The sequence below is a fragment of the Oryzias latipes genome, chromosome 24 (genome assembly GCF_002234675.1).
Source record: "Oryzias latipes chromosome 24, ASM223467v1".
In the NCBI taxonomy this organism is placed as follows: Eukaryota; Metazoa; Chordata; class Actinopteri; order Beloniformes; family Adrianichthyidae; genus Oryzias; species Oryzias latipes.
The window spans coordinates 14,876,888-14,895,814 of NC_019882.2; the positions used below are offsets into that span (position 1 = coordinate 14,876,888).

Here is an 18,927-nt window from a genome sequence, read left to right on the forward strand (position 1 = left end):
ATTGTACAACGCAGAGCCCTTTATGGTGCATTTAGGCCGTAGGAGTCCAGCAGAATGGAGATTTCTAATTAACATCCACAGTATAATGAAGTGGAGCAGTAACCCCGGAGAGCGCTGGATGGAGGCGTCCGACTCATCGCTTTGTCACACTGATCCAGCAAGAAACAAAACTCCCCGTCTGGTTCACTATTTATAGTGACAAAGTCTGCACTCGTCTTCCTCTACAAGCGGCTGAAACATTTGATACGTTCTATTTGGAGCAGGTGGACCTGAGTGCATTGTGTGTTTATCGATCTGTCCCCCGTTCTTCATGCAACCTGCATGTCATGGCTGTATGTACACAGGAGAAAGAATTATGTTTGAAAAATCTGGTGGTGCGCAAAGGTGATTCCAAGAGGCATTTAGCATCTACTTTTTTTTTGTCTGTTGTCTGCAAAAAACACATTTTTATTGCCTTTGTTCATTTGGAAAAATAGGAAATAGATGAAGAAGAAAATCCAAATTAAAAAGAAAACGTGTGCAAAACCAAGTATCTTCATAAAACTATTGGTTATGAAGCAGAAATCTTCATAAACGAAGCTGCTGCTCTTAAAGCTGTGGGGGAAAAAACACCCAAAGAGATGTTAAATATTCAAACTCTTGATGGTCTCATTTAAAAACAAAAAAAAAGGCTGAACGTCAATAGTTTGCTTGGCGATGTGTCATGGAGCCTAGTGGCGGGGGACCCCCTAAACAGGTCGCCAGTCTGTTGCAGGGCCACAGACACACATGTACACCTCAGGATCACCAGATCAGAGGCCTGCTTCTGGACATTGGGAGGAAGACAGAGTACCCTTATGTGCACAAGAACTCCACACAGAGAGGGCTCAAGGAGGATTTGAACCAAGGCCTTCTCGCTGTGAGGCGACAGCGCACACCTTTCCAACCCATCAGGAGAGACCCGTCTACCACAAAAAAGATAAAAACAAGAGGGAGATTTTCTGAAATTCCCTGGGATAATGTTTAGCTTTATTATCTGAATCCTTTTCCAGCGCAATGAGATCCTGTTGTCAAGCATGGCAGCAGAAGAGTGATGGTTTGGGATCCTGCGAAACTGTCCAGATCCATCTGGGATTTTTTTTCTTTATTGTTTATTGGTTTATTCCAGAAGTAAATATGAAGTGATCCACTGAAATATGGGACTGAAATTAAGTCAATTTGGACAAAATCTGAAAAAGAAAAAGAAAAGAAACGTGAGTTTGGAAGAATCCTTTCAAATTCTGTCCCTGCCCTAAGAAAGACACCAACTTAACTCCAGAAACTTGGAACCTTCCGCCTGTTTTACCAACTGTACTAGTAACTGAATACTAAAGAGTGCATTTAATTAAATATTTTTGGTTGTTTTTATGTGAAAAGATTACATGAAGGTTGTAACTCTGCACATGGCTGTCAACAAAAACAAATATGAGTGAACACAGCATGTTTTTGTAGCCAAACAGCTTTCATCTGAGGTTCAAAGCAACCGAGAATGCAAAGGGATTCGGAGGAAGCTGGAGAATTTTCATCACGCCTGCCGTCCGTAAGCGAATTAGCATTGTTGAGTGATACGCCGCCTCCTTAAATGAGTTAGTGTGTGTCTGGCGGCTGCGCTGCTCAGACACCACGGTGATGGATGAGGTCTGAAGGAGATGGGCTGTAAAAAAGGCTGATTCTGGCACTCAAGGGTGAGATCACTTCCTCAATAAAAAAAGCATTTTCCAGAATCGTTGTGCCAAGGTATGAATGCTGATTAGGATATTAAATGGAGTAGAGCCTCTCTAACAAAAAAAAGAAATATATAAATTGTACAACAGGGACTAAATGGGGGGGGGGGGGGGGGGACTGTTGACCAACGACTGCACTTTTAAAGACTTGAGTCATTTTAGTTTAGTTGTCATCTCTGAAAATTGAAAGGCTCTTTAGTAAAGGAAAAAAATAGTTTAAATATATAGAATTGTACACACATATCTCTATACAAATATATGTCCAACTGCTCGTTAACACAAATTTTTAATCAGCCAATCACATGGCAATTTAGGCATTTAGATGGTCAAGACGACTGCTGCAGTTCAAACCGAGCCTCAGAAGGAGAAGGAAAGGTGAAAGTGACTTTGGATGTGAAATGGTTTTTTTGTGCCAGATGGGCTGGTCTGAGTATTTCAGAAACTGCTGGTCTACTGGGATTTTCACCCACAACCATCTCTAGGGTTTATACAGATAATGGTCCAGAAAGAGAAATTATCCAGTGAGCTGCAGTTCTGTGACCAGAAATGATTTGTTGATACCAGAGGTCAGAGGAGAATAGCCAGACTAGCTCCAGCTGATAGAAAGACAACAGGAATTCCTGTCATCTAAGAACAGGAAACTGAGGCAACAATTCACACCGACTCACTAAAATTAGACATTAAAAGATTAAAAAAGCTTGGTCTGATGAGTTTCTGTTTCTGCTGCAACATTCAGAAGGTAGGGTCAGAATGTGGCATCAACAACATAAAAGCATGGATCCGTCCTGCCTTGTATCAACAGTGCAGGCTGGTGGTGGTGGTGTCATGGTGTGGGGGATACTTTCTTGGCACATTTTGGGCCCGTTAGTATAATTGAGCATCTTAACAACATCAAATTCTACCTGAGTGTTGTTAATGACCATGTCCATCCCTTTATGACCACAGTAAACCATCTTCTGGTGTTACTTCCAGTAGGATAAGGCACCATGTCATGAAGCTATAATATTGTGCTTTTTGTTTTTAAAAAAATGAATTAAATTTGAGTTTTTAGGATTTAATTATAAAATGAAAACGTTACATTAAGACATGGCAAAAAAAGAAACATGATCCAGCTAATAACTGCTGCAAGTATAGAAGGATTTTTTTTATCCAATTGCTTTTTATCATGTAATAGCACTCTCCTACCACTTGAGGGCAGCAATCTGTAAAAATATGGAAGCATCTGGAGCTTGAGTCACTTTGATGAAACCTGTAAAAATAAAAACTAATAAAAATGTGTGGTGGAGTTAAATTAAGCATAAAAATAATAAGGATTTTAGAAGTTTGAGCTAAGATCTGGCTTATCAGCTAGGTCATTATCTTCATTCGTCATTTTTAATTGCAGTTGTGTGCAAACCCATGTATCCTGGTGATAAATCTTAAAGAAAAAAAACGGTTCGAAAATTTTAAAGGCATTTTGTCTTATTTCTACTACTATTATTACTACTATACAACTATTAGTTACTTTATTATGTAAAGCACTTTGATATGTTTTTAGCAGGAAACGTGCCATATAAATAAAGTTAAATTTGAATTTAAATTTCACTTATTTTTACTGATTTTCTTTTGTTCACAAAAATGAATTTGAAGACAGCAAAGTGGATTTAAAAAGTGCATGAAACATTTCAGACAGATTGAAAATGAGTAAAGAAAAACTGAAATAGGCCATGTATAGGATACTACACTGAGATTAGGATTAATCCATATTAAAGGGGATAATGCCTAATTTGAAAATTTTGGGGGATCTTGGATTTTGGCAGCTCTTGAGCTTCACATGGATCACAAAAACAAATGTCTCTGTTAAGCGAATAGAAAGTTTGCACTACCAGTCAACTGAGAATGAAGTTCTCCTTCATCACATGGTCACATCTGATCATCCAATAAAGAAACGTAAACCCAGGAAACCTGTGCCGATGCACTGAGGATTGCAGTGCAGGACTGCTTTTCTCTATGACCATTGTCTGAAGTCTCATTCAGAAGGACATACGTGACAAAAAGCTGCTGCTTAGCGCCACCATGTGGTTGAGAGTGAAACAGTACCAGGGATGGGATTGCTTTTTCCAAATGGTGCTTTATTCTGCATTCATGTCAATTAAGGCAAGAGGATTTCAGTAGGAAATAGAGCAACTGTTTTTCCAAATGTTCATCATTTGCAATGTCATGCCTTCTTGATATTCTTTCATTGCACCATTAAATAGTGCAACAAGCTTTAATGTACAAAAGAAATGGATCCACAGTTTTCCAACACTGATGTTACAAGTCTGCAGAGTCAGGAGCTGATATTCTACAACCAAGGCTCCCCAGGTAACCGAAACCTGACACCCCACTGTTACCATGGCGCTGCTGAGGAAAAGCAAAGGCTGTCTGTCGGGTGTTTCAGAGGATTGCACATGGAGGTTGTTGAGGCCCTTTCATAAAGTTCCCTGCACTTCCTACAGATCAGCAGATGGAGAAAAAGACAGATTTCCAAACAATTCTTTTCACACCTGTACTTACCTGTGTGACTGCAAATCAACCCAATTGGTTAGTAAAGGCTTCAGGTGGAACTTGCTGATGGGTCGACAGGAGGGATCCTAAACACTCAGCGGGCTTTTAGCCTTTTGGGTCTTTTGAGTCTGGGGGGTGGGGCTGCCAGAAGCCTCTGCAAGCCGAAAGACGGACCTCAGCACTGGTGAGTTCCTTCTTTTGGAGACTTTTTAGGACCAAAATGTGTCTGTACAGCATTTTTAGACTCTTCTATACATTTACAACCATTAATTAGGAGTATAAATAAATCCTAAGACGTGTCCGACGCTCGACACTGGTGGCATATCTAAAGCCTAGAAACCAGGCCATGGAAGAAAGCATGTCTCCAGTTTCAATGCCATCTCCTCCAAAGACGCATGTCCTCATCTTTCAGTCCCACATTGTGCACACATCAACAAAAAACCACAAGGTTTGAGTGGACACCTCACAAAGTTGTTTCTCTTTATGTCCACAAACATCCAGCTGCACATCAAGAGGAAAAAGTATCAGAAAAACCCAGTGAAAACCTATACATGCATAACTTGACTTGCAAAGCAATACTCTCACGGCAGTAAACCATAATTTTAGGGACTTATTCCTACAGTTTTTGGAAAATAAATTGGCAAAAAAACTGTACAAAATTCCATCAAATATTCCCATGGGTTCACTGAAGCACATGTGAATGTTTTTAGTGTGTTATGTTTCTTCATGTCCATTATAAAAACCTTTTCAACAAGTAAATATCTTTGATTATTTGTTACAACTTAATTAGTTTGGTTTGTGTTCCTTTAAAATGATATTTTAAGTATTTTTCAAGTCAAAAATGATTTGAACCTGTCAAATCATTTGGCCCCTCGCAATCATAATTTGGATATTTTCTTATCTAATAAATCTTGAAAATAAACAGATTCTGCTGCAATCGCCAACTTGCAGGTCTGCTGTGGTGAAGACATTTTAATCCCAATGTTTCATCCAGATTCGGTGGGCTCCACCACTCCTGGCGGAGGAGGTGGCGTTGATCAGACAGAGGGAGGACAGGGAGACGGGCGGCTGGTGCAGGAGCTGTGGTTCATCGTTGTTCTGGCAGGCATTGCCCTGCTGCTGCTGGCTGTTGTGTTGGGTGTGGTGCTCCATAAGGTAAGGGAAAAGTGCTCCAACACCATTAAAAACAACAACAACAAAACTATTTGTCATTACAAATTTATCAGTTTGTCATTTTTACATCTGATATGAATTCATGTTGTTCAGGCTTATGCATTATTTAATTCATTTTAGAAATACAAAGGGAGTTGGTAACATGTAACCCTTGTGCTATCCTAGGCACTTTACCATTGGGCGTTGGGTCATCTAGACCCACTAGACAGTGCGGTGCGCTGAACCTTTTTTCTTCAATGATTTTTGATCTTCACTGTTGTCTATGGATTACATGAAATCTTTCCACCTTTATCCACCTTTGTCATGGTTGGGAAAACACGTCAATGTAAGGGTGGGGTCATCTAAGATAGCACAAGGGTTAAACACCACTTTAAGATGAACAAGTTCATTTAAACGAAAAGAAAAGAAAAATCTTGTGTTTTTGGAACAAATAAAGCAAATTAAATCAACAAACTTCATTTTAACGGGATAGAAATTTAAAGTTGTCATGAAACAAAATTACTCTGAGTTTCAATGGCCCATCAGTTTAGGTGGGTGTTAGGGTTATGTAATTATCATTTGCTTACACGCTATTATCACCATGATATGATTGTCTAAGTTCTATCTTTCAGTAAGAAAACAATGACCTGAAAAGTTCTGATTATACAAGAATATGATGTTCCTGTACTGCTTGACTGAATGACCTACTTTTATGTTATCAAACCCGGCCACCAATAAAACCAGACTGGATACACTGGGAAGGCAGAACTCCTCTGTGACAGTTTGCGCTGTCACAGACCGATTCTCCTTCTGCAGAAGTCTAGCAAAAGTTCTCATCTCCTGTGTGATTCTTCTCTTTATTAAGGAAAAAGTCAGAACCCTGACAGTGGGAACCAAATGTTGAACATCTAAACTATAGTATCATCCACAAAACCAACTTGAATCAACCTTAAATCCTCCATACGTCCAGTATTGTAGTGAAATCTAGGGAAATATCCACAAAACAAATATCAATCCTATAATCAAGCTTCAAAAAAGAGCATTTAGAGAGATAGATAAATGTGAGTCTACAAATGCACTATTTAAAAAACCAAAGACTTTCATATTTGTGGATATGGGACATTTTAATTTGTGCCTTTAAATGTTGTTTGACCTTAAGAGGTCGTTTTTTAAAAGACAAGAGGAACATTATAATTTTAGAAGTAATTTTGTGTTTTAATAATGCAAAGTAAAATGGAGACATCCTTCTGTTTTTGGAACAAAAAGTTGCAACTGTTTGGATAAAAAATTAGGATACTGTTAAAATGTCAAATAACTGATGGATACTGGTAAAACGATATATGTATTTATTTGAATATGTATTTGGTTAGATGTTTTTGATTTTACGTTTGTGGCCAATTTGTCAACTTGATGTTAATTTTTGTTTGTGTGTGAATTTTATTATTATTTTTTTTTTTTATTGGATGGGCTTTGATCAGCATGATGCTTCAGCCTTTTTTGGTTAACGTTGATTGTTGTTTATTATAAGTAGTATAAAGGTGATGTTTTCAGAACCAAACAAACTTCCAAACCAATTCAACCACTAGGCGGTGTAACAAACCAAAAAATTAAAAGGCCCCAGAAAGGATGAAATTTTGAACAAAGAAGTAGAAGTCACTGTGAGGTACTGGTTTTGTTTGCAACTAAGCAACATTGGTGGCAGCAGTGGGATTCCTACAACACACCACTATTCCCACAAACCCTTGCGGCTCTAAAGGAAGCCACCAGTTGCAGCAACATAGGGGCGCTGTGGCACATGCTGAGAGTGAACCAGCAAGCGGAGAGTCAAACGCAAAACCTCAGCTGTGTGGTTTTCCCCTTTTGCCCTCCCAGCATGTCCGCAGTTCCACTGCTGTCACCGACGTTTATGTAAGTGTGACTGAACAGTTTCTGCAACCATTAAGTCACCTAATTCAGGGCCATGCACGTTCGTTGTTCGTGCATGGCCCTGAATTAGGCCCTGAATTAGGTGACTTAATGGTTGCAGAAACTGCTCAGGAAAGTAAAACTCAGAGGAGAAACTTTGGTGTCTTTGCAGGCTCTGAGCAAACCTCACATGCCTCGTGAAAGACCTCCTCTGGCGGCCATGCATAAGAGGAGCCCAATGGCTGTTTATCCTCCCAGCAACTCTGTCTTGGTAGGGTGAGCGGCTTTTTCCTCAACAATTTTATTTTTAATATTTTCAGATCTTTAAACTTTAAATTGAATTTAACCTCACGCTAATATTTGAGTTTCCTCTCTGCACACAGAGCCCCAGTTAAGCAGAATTAACTATAGTAGTAATTTCTGAATATCTAGTCATGCAAATTCTTCCCTTTTTTTGTTTTTAGTTTGACACCGTCCCCGACACGACGGGCTTCTCCTCCAGCGTGACTCTCAAAGGCTTCACCATGAAGATAGAGGTAAAACGCCAGTGAGTCACATTCTTTGGAGAGTGGGACTGTGATGCTTCCTGCGTGTGCCCCCACCCCACCCCCCTCCGCCCCCGCCTGCAGGAAGTCCTGGAAGCAAAGTGTGACCCTGAAGACGAGGTTCCTCAGCCACTGAGCATCGTCAGCGGGACCTCCCTGAGGCGCAGCATCAGCCAGCTGATGGACGGGAAGTCGCTGGAGGACGATGTGTGGGACCCAAACATTTCCGGCCACGACAGCGGGATGGTGAGATCCACGTAGGACGATATGGACATCAGTTATGGCTCTGATCTTTCTTCTCCTTCTTAGTTCATGGATGATGAGGAATTCGTTGAAACCATCAAAGGCTTCAGCACTGTGAGAAAGGAGCATACCATGTTCAACGACACCAACCTGTGACCCGGACGGCACACCTGGATTTAAACAGCTTGAACATTTTTCATACAGATGTTGGCTTTTACAGCATCTATGCAGCTGGACAGGGAAGCAGTGAAGGGTGGGAAGAAAAACGAGATGCATATCAGACACTGAAACTGATGCAAAGAGCGAGAAGAAAATGGGATCTTCAACCACAAGTGGAATTCTGTTAGTATTTGGATCACTGTCACAAAATCAAGAACAGCTCTTTAACTCTTGTGCTATCTTAGATGACCCCACCCTTACATTGACGTGTTCTCCCTACCATGACAAAGGTGGATAAAGGTGGAAAGATTTCATGTAATCCATGGACACCAGTGAAGATCACAAATCATTGAAGAAAAAAGGTTCAGAGCACTGTCTAGTGGGTCTAGGTGACCCAACTCCCAACATTAAAGTGCCTAGGATAGCACAAGGGTTAAGCGAGATGTCGTTATCTTATGTATAACCAACATAGATGACAAAGTTCATGACCTTTCCAAAAATGGAAACAGAATTCACAAGCTCTCACCTGTTGGATCACACCCTGAAGAGTTCATCTAGAGGTGGAGATTAAATGGCGAGGGGTCAATTTTAATTGTTTTTTCGTGTCAACATAAAAAAACAAACAAACTGTTTTTGTTTTACAAAATCCTGAATATTTGCAAAGATGCATCAGGATCATTGAAAAAAAGAACAAAATTTCTGGGAGTAAATCTAGAATACAAAAACTCCCAGAAGTGATTTTTATTGTGTAATTATAACATTTCAACCTTTATTCTCATAATTCTAAATTTTCTTTTCAAAATTCTGAGGTGTTGTCTCAGAATTGTGACTCGATTCTCCAGATTTACTTCAATCTTGTAATTTTTGTTTGATTTCTTTTACTGTTCTAGGAACATCACCAATGCTCTCGAGATTAAATTCAGAATTCTTTACAGAATCACAGGTTTTTTCTTCACTCGTGGCGACTGACTGCGTTCCCTGTGAATGTAGGTGAAACACTGACCTGAAACACAAACCAAATCCATGCAAACGTCATTTAATCCACAGTGAAAATGTTTTTTTCATCCTTACGTACTTCAGATTAAATTTGTATAAACAGGAAACCTAAGATTTTTTAAGGGGAAAAATGGAAAATCAGACACAAAAACCAAACTTGGAGCCCAACTTCAGATCACTGAGAGTTTATTTTAATAAAATCAATGCTCTAACAGTCTTAAACTGAATGGATTGATAAAAAAAAAATGCCACACAGATCCGAACATGTACTCTTTTTATTTTAAATGAGGTGCAATGTAAAACACTTTAACAGCCATGGTTACAAAACATTTACATAATAAATTAATATACTGCAAATCCACAGGAAACAGTAAACATAAACCCTCAGACTGAGGGATTACCTTTGCATTAAGAGGTCATGAACGTACACATTTAGAAAGGCAGCCTCTTGCTTTGTTTTTTTTGTTCTTTTTCAAAGACATATAAGTATAAATCTGTCATTTGAGTTGCACTGATATGTTTGCCAAGAGAGGCGGATTAGAAAATCCTCATCAACAGTATTGCCATAGATGTCTGCAGCATCATCAGATTTGAACCAAACTAAACTGAATCCTAGGCTTTCTGTAGTGTCTTAACAAAATGTCTGTTTACAAAGGAATTCTGGGAAACCGGCTCGCAGCAGTAAAGTGCATGCAGGCCCTGCTGTCCCCTCATTGTTTTCATATATATTTCTATATAGCACTGTGAGCTGTGGTTCTCATTCAGAAACTATAAATGGACCACTGATATGTCAGCTTCCCTCTGTGCAGAATCAAGAAAAATCCTTTTTTAAGAAAATAAGTCCCATCATCAACTTTAGTTCCCTTTCATTGAGCAGATGCTGCAGCCCCATCCAGCCAACTACAACTTCAAAGCATTTAAATATTCATTTTATTTATAATTCTGGCCAAGGCGATGACAATACGTCTTTGCACGGATGAAGAAAGAGTCAAAGATCTGCCGTCTGTACCTGAGGGATCTGATGGCTGGAGCAGCTAGAGATCTGAAGGTTTCCCTGTGTGGGGGCTCATGGTCAGAAAGGGAAACTCTGCCATTACAGGCAGCCTCTCTTCCATCTCTTTTTCTGGTGGGGGGGGGGGGGGGGGGTTGCTGCGCAGAATAAATAAACGCCTCGCGCACAGAAAAAGAATGAAAGAATTCAGACTTAATCCTAAAAAAAAAAAAAGGTTTGAAGACCCACTCTGATGAAAATGCTGTTTTTAACATGTTCTTGTGGCATTTCGCTCATGCTGGAAGACATATATAAACTAAATTAAGCTTCAAGGTGCATTTCTGAGACTTGTTTGATTCAAAATTGTTGTGAATTAGGAGGAGAATAAAAATGCAGTCTGAAAGTTTTAAAAAGGTCACAATTGATAGAAAATACGCTGGGCGAGAAGACTAGATACTGCTGGATATTTTTATGACGCTCCGGTAATACTGGGTTGGGGGGTGTGAGGGGCTGTAAGCTGGCGGGAGAAAGTGTAAACAGAGAGCTCTCAGCAAACGGGGAGGGTAAAATTTCAAATGAATTCCTGCAAAAACTCTGTCCTAGAAAACAACACGGGTATTTATTTCCTCTAAAATGGCTTAATCCTAATTAAACGACCACAGAGAACGCCTTGACAAGAGGTCAAAGGTTGATCAGAGTGGGTCTTTACGTCCTCGGTTGACCAAAATCAGGAAAGACAACCGTTTTCTTTTTGTTTTTTCAAACCTTGGACATAAAAAAGAAACATTTCATCGCTGCAGCACCAATTCAATTGACCTCAACATCTTTGTTTTATTGTCTGGTAAAAACTGAAAGGGCCCCTCTATGGCGGTGCTAACGCTCACAGCCACTTCTCCTAATAAAGGAAACCGCTGCATGATTCTCCGCAGGCTGAGGCTCCTAACAGGATTTTCTCACAACCACAAAACCAGATCATTGACAGAGTAAAGTGCTACCATACGTTTCAAACCACTGCAATCTAAAACCTATCATGGAGCTTTTAATCTAGACCTAAACTACTTAATTAAGTCAACAACAAAACCAAATGTTTGGCTGCAACTAAAAAGAGGAGTTGGGGGAACTATGAGAGGACTCGGGAGTCTATAAACAGCAATTACAAAATACCTTTCTATAAACCCTTTTCTTTTAAAAATATGCTCTGTTCTGTCCCTTTTTTTTAAAAAATAGCAAAAAAGACAAATGGATTCACAGCTGTGCAATTTCTCCCAATTGAGTAGAAAATATTTCATTTTTAAACAAATGAGTTTTAGCCAAAATGGAGGACAAACCAAAACAAAAAACAGAAAAAAAAAAAAAACTAAATTCAGTTACAGTTACGTCCTTAAAAGTTTCCAGACTGAAAATGTGCAATTAAGCAGGATTTCATGACAGAAAGTGAAAATCTGAAATAATGCCAGGATGCTAGGATTTGTTTAAGAATGAAACGTTAAAAAAAAGAAAAGAAAAATCGTACACAAACGAATGTTAATTGAACAAAAACAGAGAGATTGGACGACATCCCCCTGATTGGAAAAAGGGAAACACCTCGTCGTTTCCCTGATCCTTCACATACAAAAGCACCTGAAAGGAACAGGAAGTAAGGTGTCTGGACTAACACTGATTATTGGCAGGTCACCTTACAGCCAAGATTAAAAACAAAACAAAAAAGAAACAAGTAGAAAAAGTAAGAACAAAGGATTGCAGAGAGAACAAACTGCTTAAAATAACCAGTCTATCGGGGAGGAAGAGAGGAAGGACTTGAATCATCCTCTTCTGGATGGACGACTCTGGAAACACTGGACTTCCACTTTACGTCGGACAAAGAACTGTGGAGACAAAAACCAGCCGTGGGAAATAAACAAGAGCTTTGAGGACTTGTGGAGCTTAAAGGAGAGCGGTGGCCGATGGAAGGGCGACTAAAAGACGACAGAGTGTTTTGAGTGAGGAGGAAACAGGAGCTACGGGTGAGAAGCTGGCGACTTCTAAGCAAGTTTGGATGCGAATGCGGCGCTAGGGCGGAGGGGGGGGCTGTTTAAGAGAGGAAGAAAAGAGCAGGGGGGTGTGAGGTACAGAGCTGAAGGTGAAGGATCTGTGTTTAATCTCACAAACCTCCAGGTTCCACTGCTCTCATACCAGAGCTACCCAAAGGACAGTGCAGCACAGGTGAGAGACAAGGGAGGCACATGTTAACAAAGAGTCCAGGCTCACCAGTTTGGGATTAAAAAACTAATACTTTGAGAATTTGTGATGGCAGATCATAAACCTAAATAACAATCGACAGTTTTGGGGGCAAATAACATAAAGAGGTCAAAAAGGTCATGAAAGGTGTGAATGTTTACCTTTGAGGATGTAGTCTGTGAGCAGAGCAGGAACTTTGTCACTGTCATCCCTCATGGCATGGAGGACTGTATGGAGAAAACAAATGAATGCTCAGCAAAGGAGAAACATTTGGAAACATTTTTTGTGTGTTTCCATGGATATACTGACTTTTTGTGAGGATCTGAAGGTCTTCTACACAAGGGGAGCCAGCTTTCTTTTCATAAGGGATTACGGTTGTCAGGTACTGAAAGGAAAATGGGTGCAAGATGCACAAAATGTTGAGTAAGCAGCAGTGAGGATGTTTGTCTCCCTCTGCTGGTTAATTGACGAATAACATTTTTTGACGTGAAATTAGAAATCAAACATCACCACTTTGGGTTCAAAACAAAAACAGAATGAAGTTGAAGCTCCAAAATAAAAGTCGCAGCTGAACAATGCTGTGCTGAAAAAAAAAAAAGTCAGTGAAATGTTTCAAAGAAAAGAGGGAAAACCAGAATAAGGCCAAAAAAGAACAGAATGAATAAAATAGGGCAAAGGAAAACTGGCACCAGAAAACGGTGATGGCAGGGGGAGTGCAAATAAACATGCCGATGGGAAAAACACAAAAGAATAAAAAAAGAATCAGCTGTGAAAGAAGGAGCAGGGGCACCTGTTTGTCCCCTCCTGTGTGGCCAAAAGTTTGACGGAAGCCGTTTTGAATGACATTGGAGAGTCCCTCCAGAGTGAGGAGCTACAAAGAGCGAAAGGAAGGAGCAGAAGAACGTTTGCCGACAGTTGAAGAGCTTTCTGTAAAAGAAAATCAGCTTTGTGGAGCCCAAACGAACGTTCAGACTTTCCTTGGATCTGTGTGAAGAGGTTTCCTTAGCCTATTTTATGAAGCATCGCTATAAAAAAACCATGCAGAGGTTTTCAGAGTGTGACTATGGACTAACCGTGCCGGGAACATGCGTGCTGGCTGCTCTCTGACCGTTTGGCCCCGACAGAGATGCACTTTTGACTTTCTTCTTCTTTCGCCGCAGCTCACGATGTTCTTTCTGCCTGTTCTGCACGTCAATCAGCAGCGAAATAAAGCTGTTTTTAACCTGCAGGGGAAGAAAACCTCATTTAAATCCACGTGAGGATCTGATTTTTGGCACTTCACAAAATCCTCACAGTGAAGCAGATGACAGAAAAATAAAATGTGGCTGTTAGAAAGGAAAGAGGAAAGTAACCTCCTTCTCAAAATCCAGCTCATCCCGCAGTGCCAGGGCTTGGATCAGCTCCTCGCTGTAGCGGCGAATGGCCGTCTCCACCTCCTCCAGAGTCTGGGAGAGCTCTGACATGGACATCTGCCGCAGCCCTGCAACCACAGAAGCACATGTTCTTCAGGGGATGTTAGGAAGTTTAGAAGATCAAATGATGTTAACACTTTTTACGTTTACTAAGAATGCCGGAATGGTTCAGCTACACGTTAAAAATGATTCACCAAAACACATTTAACACACATGAATGGCTTCGGTGCACATTAATCTGGGGCCATATATCGTGTGTTACATAATCGCCTCACATGTCTGTGAAATTCACGCTTATGACTGAGATAAAAGGGGAACGGAAGCAAAATTCCAACAGGATGCCGGATTACTGACGTTCCTCGTAGCTCGAGCTGGAGCCGGACCGCTTCAAACCCTGGAGGTCCTGAGAGAGCATGGACAAGTCGGACTGGGAGGGGCTCTCATCATCGTCAGGGTCTGGAGATTCCTGCATCATCTCTTCAATCTCCTCTATTACCTGAAAAAAACAAAAACAAAATGCTCACTGGGGTGCTGCAGGTGTCTATTCTCAGCTGATTTAAACCAGTTTTCATATGTTAACACAATGTGTGACATTTCTCTGTTTGGAAAAACTTCAAACATGCCAATTAAAGACTTTTGTGATCTTTAAAAATTTTTTGGGTGGTTTACAATATAAATGTAGTTTTTATTCATTCAGAAAATGTTGATAGAAAGCCTTATTTGTGCGTAAATTCAAAAAAGTAACCATAATTACGTTCAAATATTTCTCCAAAAACTACAATAGCGAAACTTGAATGCGGCTGACCTGGTCTGCGGTTAAGAGCGGCTCGTCGTTGATGCAGGAGACGATGATGGAGTGCATGTCCAGCTGTTCCCTCAGCTCCTCGTCATCATCATCAGACGGATCCAACGACTGATTATCCAACTTCTGGCCAAAGAAAAAGCAGATTTTTTAGACAAAAGGCACAAATTCAAAGCATCATTTTAAAATTATTCTTACACAAAACACACTAAGAGGCTTTTCGTCTTTTTATATATTGTTGTCTTGCATGAAAATTCCTGTTGAGGAGTTAATTGCTCAGAAGGATGAAGGCCAAAAAACAAAACTATTTTCTGGCATATTTTTGTCTGTTTCTACTAAAAAGAAAGGATTAAAAGTTATAGCTCTTTGTTTTTCATAACTTTGAGGACCTGCTTGAAACGTGATCCAGCATGTGATACCTCGTTCTGCGTGAGCTTGAGCGATGGAAGGTGTAGGGTACGAGTGTAGGAAGTCTTCCAGTCCACAGGCATCACGTTGCCGTAGTTGTTGGTCAGAGCGTTCCACACCCTGAAACGCACAGCAGTGAGACAACACAGAGTAAATACACACACAAACAAAAAAAGAGGAAACATGTCCTTCTCTTTGCAGCGTGACACAGCATGAGCTGTTCAGATCACTTCTTCTTCAAGTCCAACATCTTCCTCCTCAAACGTGAACGCTCTTCAGAGCCAATAGATGACAGTAAAACCAAGTTTAGTGTAAAAATATTTGCTACTTAGTGGCTTTTAACTCAGTAGATGTACTTTTGGCTGTGACAGGGTGGATGCTGTGAACCCATGTGTCACATTGGCTCCAACAGATCACAGCCCTTCTCTTGCTCCCATACACACACACACATGTACGAGCAGAGGTTTATATAACACGCATGTTTCTCCCTGAAGTCATCACGTTCTGCTTGGCGAGCAGTCGGGCCGCTTTAAAATAGCAAAGGCTGTTTGTGCCCCGAGCCTCAACAGCGTCTCAGACACGTGATCGCAGCACAACCCCATCTCCACAATCACTCGTCCCTTACAGTTTGTGCGCGTTTTTCGTGTTTATCTATAAATCGCACGCATGATTACACAACTTCCTCGTCTTTTCTGACCCACTATGACTGGAACTCACTAAACGCACATCCTGGTTTCATCCCATGTCGTCCTGCAGCGCCTCTCAGCTCTGATCTTTCTTGATGACTTGTTAGGAGGCGGGACACGTCCTACAAAGAAAAGTGCTTCCCTGAGCCTGGCACAGGTCTTCAGGCTTCACCGGGCAGCCGTCCAATTATTGCCCTCTGTGTGCTGCCTTTGGTTTTTAGCAGCCTTCATCGTGTCTGCTCAACCTTCTCATTCTAAAGAGAATGTTTTTGGGGCGACAGACAATAAAGTCACTAAACTGATAGGTTAGAATGAAGATAACCAGAAAATAAGCAAGTTTTTAAAGACCCACTCTGATGAAAATTGTGTTTTTGGTGTTTTTCTTGTAATCGATTACATGTATTTAAAAAAATTAAGCACCAAATTGCATTTGGGAATATTTCTGCACCGATAATTTTAGGTTGGGTTACATGTTTACTTGTTGACTTTTGTAAATAGGTGTACAATACGTATCTTAAAAAAGGCAGGTTAAAATGTACTTAAAAGTTAATTAAACATCCTTAAAAGACACAATCAGCAGGGCTGTAAAGATTAATTTTAACGATTGGATTCAGTCAATATTGGCTCATTTTAAACTTTAAACTTTAAAACTTCAACCAGTGGACTACACCTGAATACTGAACAGTACAGGTGAAGTTTTCAAGAGTCCTTGTATTTCTTGCAAGATAATCAAGTGTAAACAAACAAGAATTCATGGGAAGTCCCGTACCGATTTATTTCATTGTGAAATTACTTTATAATGATACAGGTCTTTTGATTAACAACTTGCCTCAAACTGGTTGGATAGTAGGAATAGATTATAGAGACCTAGTTGGCAGCTGACATTACCTGGAGAACGTTTTTTTGACGAAAACTCAAAAAATGACAGTAATTTAAGCAATTATGAAAACAACTCAATACTAAAATTAACTAAAATACTGAAAAAATATTTTCTAAAAACCATGTTTCAGTGAATATATTTGTTAGCTGATAAAAACATGTTTGAAATGAGTGTAAATAATGGTGAAAGATTTGTGCATAAAACAACGGTGAAACAAAGGATGCATTTCCTAAATAATGTTATGTTTATTAAAGAAAAAACAGAGGGGAGGCAACATTTTCCATTTCAGTGCTGGTTAAATATGTAGTTAAAATAATTTTGATTATATATTTGGATTTTAATCTACGTTCCTAGAGATCACGTGATGAAATTAAAGGCTAACAAGTGAAGTGTTAAAACAAAGTCTACTCTGATTGGCTGAAAACAGGCACGCGGCTCCTGCTATGATTTCCAGCTGAGATGCCAGAACATTTCCTTAGTAAGACGTAACCTATTAAAAGCAGTACTTGGATTAAAAATAAATAAATAATGATAATAATAATAAACAATTTTAAAAGAAATCTGTTTTGTTCATATGATTTGAGCAAGAATACTCGTAAAACATTTGTGCAAAACTTGGGATTCTGTGAATTGTAATTAACAAAAATGCTATAAAAAATCGGTAACGTGGCAATTTAAAGACTGAGCCACAATTTTAACACGACAACAAGACGATAGTTGGTCAATTGCAACGAAGTAAATAAATATGTAGATATTTAGATGAAAAAAAAAATCGTTTACGGTTTTCGAAAGCACCGCAACAGTTTTCAGGGATAAACATTGATCTACTACCCAAACTTTGCACAACACTGATTGAAGCTAGCTAAGCTAACACAGATGAAGGGGATGCTAGGCACCGGAGGCTAAACCGCCTCGAACCAGAGCAGCAGTGCCATTAAAAGTTGGCAGAAATAAAAGCCGCATAGAACTCAAACTCACTCGTCGTCTTTCAGGAAGTTTTCCTCCGTTATAGGGTTGACTGGAGCTATGTTTTCCGTTGTGGTGTTAAAGTTTCGGAAGCAATCTGTCAGCTTTTCGTCGAAATCGTGAACGAGGTCCTCCATCGACTTGAAGCTGCAGATCTCTCCGGAGAAACAGTTGTCCAAGTCCGAGAAATCGTCGAGGCCTGACGGGTCACCGACATTCGAATTCAGCTGGTCCAGCTGTTCGTTAGAGTCCGACGAAGGCTGGAATTCGTTGAAGTCCTGCCAGTCCTCGTCGAAATGGGCTAAGGGCGCCGCCATGACTGCCGTTTGATCTCAGCCGGTGTAGCACCGGCAGTCGAGGAGCTCTGTGTTCGGCTTCGGCTAAAGACGACGTTCGGTGAGTAAAAGCAGGCGAGGGCGGGGCAGCGGAACGGAGGAGAGAGGACGCGACGTCACGGCGTCGCCCCGCCCACCTCAGGAGAATCAAAACAAACAAGTTCGGGTACTTCTTTTCATTTCTTTTCTCGTATTTCTTACTAAAATATTATACACCAATTGTAAAGTAGTAAAAAAAAGCGAAAATCTAAGGAAGCAATAAAAATGATAAAATAATGCCCATCCTTTAAATCATATTTATCTATAATTCCAACAAATTTCAAGATGTAATCACAAGTCACAAAGAATCAGGGACATTTTAAAAAATTGCTGATTTGATTTTCAAAATTTGGGGTATTCTGCTACTCGGGAGATTTTTTTTTTAAATAAATCAACTCCATTGAGAGAGATGGATCTTTTCGTTATTTTTAGACTTCTAAATCTAAGCATTCTCTACCATATTGCAAGCCATTAGTTTAGTTCATTTATTTCAAACATCTTGTAAAATTAATTCATTTTAAAGTAGAGTACAGTGATTTGTTATTTTTTTCTTTTAATAGTTTAATAATTATCTTACTAGGTGAGATTCATGTTAATAATTTCTTTAGTTATTACGATGTTATGGAACATGTAAGACCACCCTAATACTTTATAACCATTTTATTTCATACAGCTTTTAGCCAAATTTGAGTTTCATGTTCTTAAGATTTGATAATTTTTATGTTTATTGCTTAAAATTTGTTGTTTTTTTATGCAGTTTTTGACCTGAGTTGTTGAACTCTTTGGCATTTTTCTCTGAGAATAGTGCCACATAAATAAACTTTGCTTGTATTGCCATGTTTTACATGTTATCCCTGTAGTTTTTAGACTATTGCAAATCACAAAATCTAAATATGTATTCGTTTAATTTTTTAATATATGTT

The 18,927-nt window shown here is 39.7% G+C and overlaps 2 protein-coding genes across 10 annotated transcripts; one reads left to right on the plus strand and one right to left on the minus strand.

Annotated features, from left to right (window-relative positions):
* The first annotated feature begins 4,188 nt into the window (after positions 1-4,188).
* On the plus strand, positions 4,189-9,514 carry LOC101166679 (usherin-like). Of its 2 annotated transcripts, XM_011491814.3 has the most exons (6): positions 4,189-4,452; positions 5,263-5,423; positions 7,498-7,596; positions 7,790-7,861; positions 7,955-8,116; positions 8,180-9,514. In XM_011491814.3, the coding sequence occupies exons 3-6, from the start codon at positions 7,516-7,518 to the stop codon at positions 8,267-8,269; spliced, it is 405 nt and encodes a 134-aa protein (XP_011490116.1). In that variant the 5' UTR covers positions 4,189-4,452; positions 5,263-5,423; positions 7,498-7,515; the 3' UTR covers positions 8,270-9,514. The 2 variants fall into 2 exon arrangements, with proteins under 2 accessions (XP_011490116.1, XP_023808853.1); XM_023953085.1 differs by lacking the exons at positions 4,189-4,452; positions 5,263-5,423 and adding an exon at positions 6,944-7,328.
* A 14-nt stretch (positions 9,515-9,528) lies between these two features.
* Positions 9,529-18,052, minus strand: fez2 (fasciculation and elongation protein zeta 2). 8 transcript variants are annotated; one of them, XM_011491822.3, is made up of 11 exons: positions 17,643-18,049; positions 15,110-15,218; positions 14,694-14,816; positions 14,243-14,384; positions 13,829-13,956; positions 13,550-13,699; positions 13,267-13,347; positions 12,786-12,861; positions 12,638-12,703; positions 12,408-12,436; positions 9,529-12,124 (listed from the first exon to the last, which is right to left on the minus strand). In XM_011491822.3, exons 1-10 carry the CDS (start codon positions 17,945-17,947, stop codon positions 12,426-12,428), a joined length of 1,191 nt encoding a protein of 396 aa, XP_011490124.1. In that variant the 5' UTR covers positions 17,948-18,049; the 3' UTR covers positions 9,529-12,124; positions 12,408-12,425. The 8 variants fall into 8 exon arrangements, 6 of the variants coding, with proteins under 6 accessions (XP_011490124.1, XP_011490122.1, XP_023808852.1 ...); XR_002293166.2 differs by having other exon boundaries at positions 12,408-12,703; XM_011491820.3 differs by lacking the exon at positions 12,408-12,436.
* Positions 18,053-18,927: the final 875 nt, after the last annotated feature.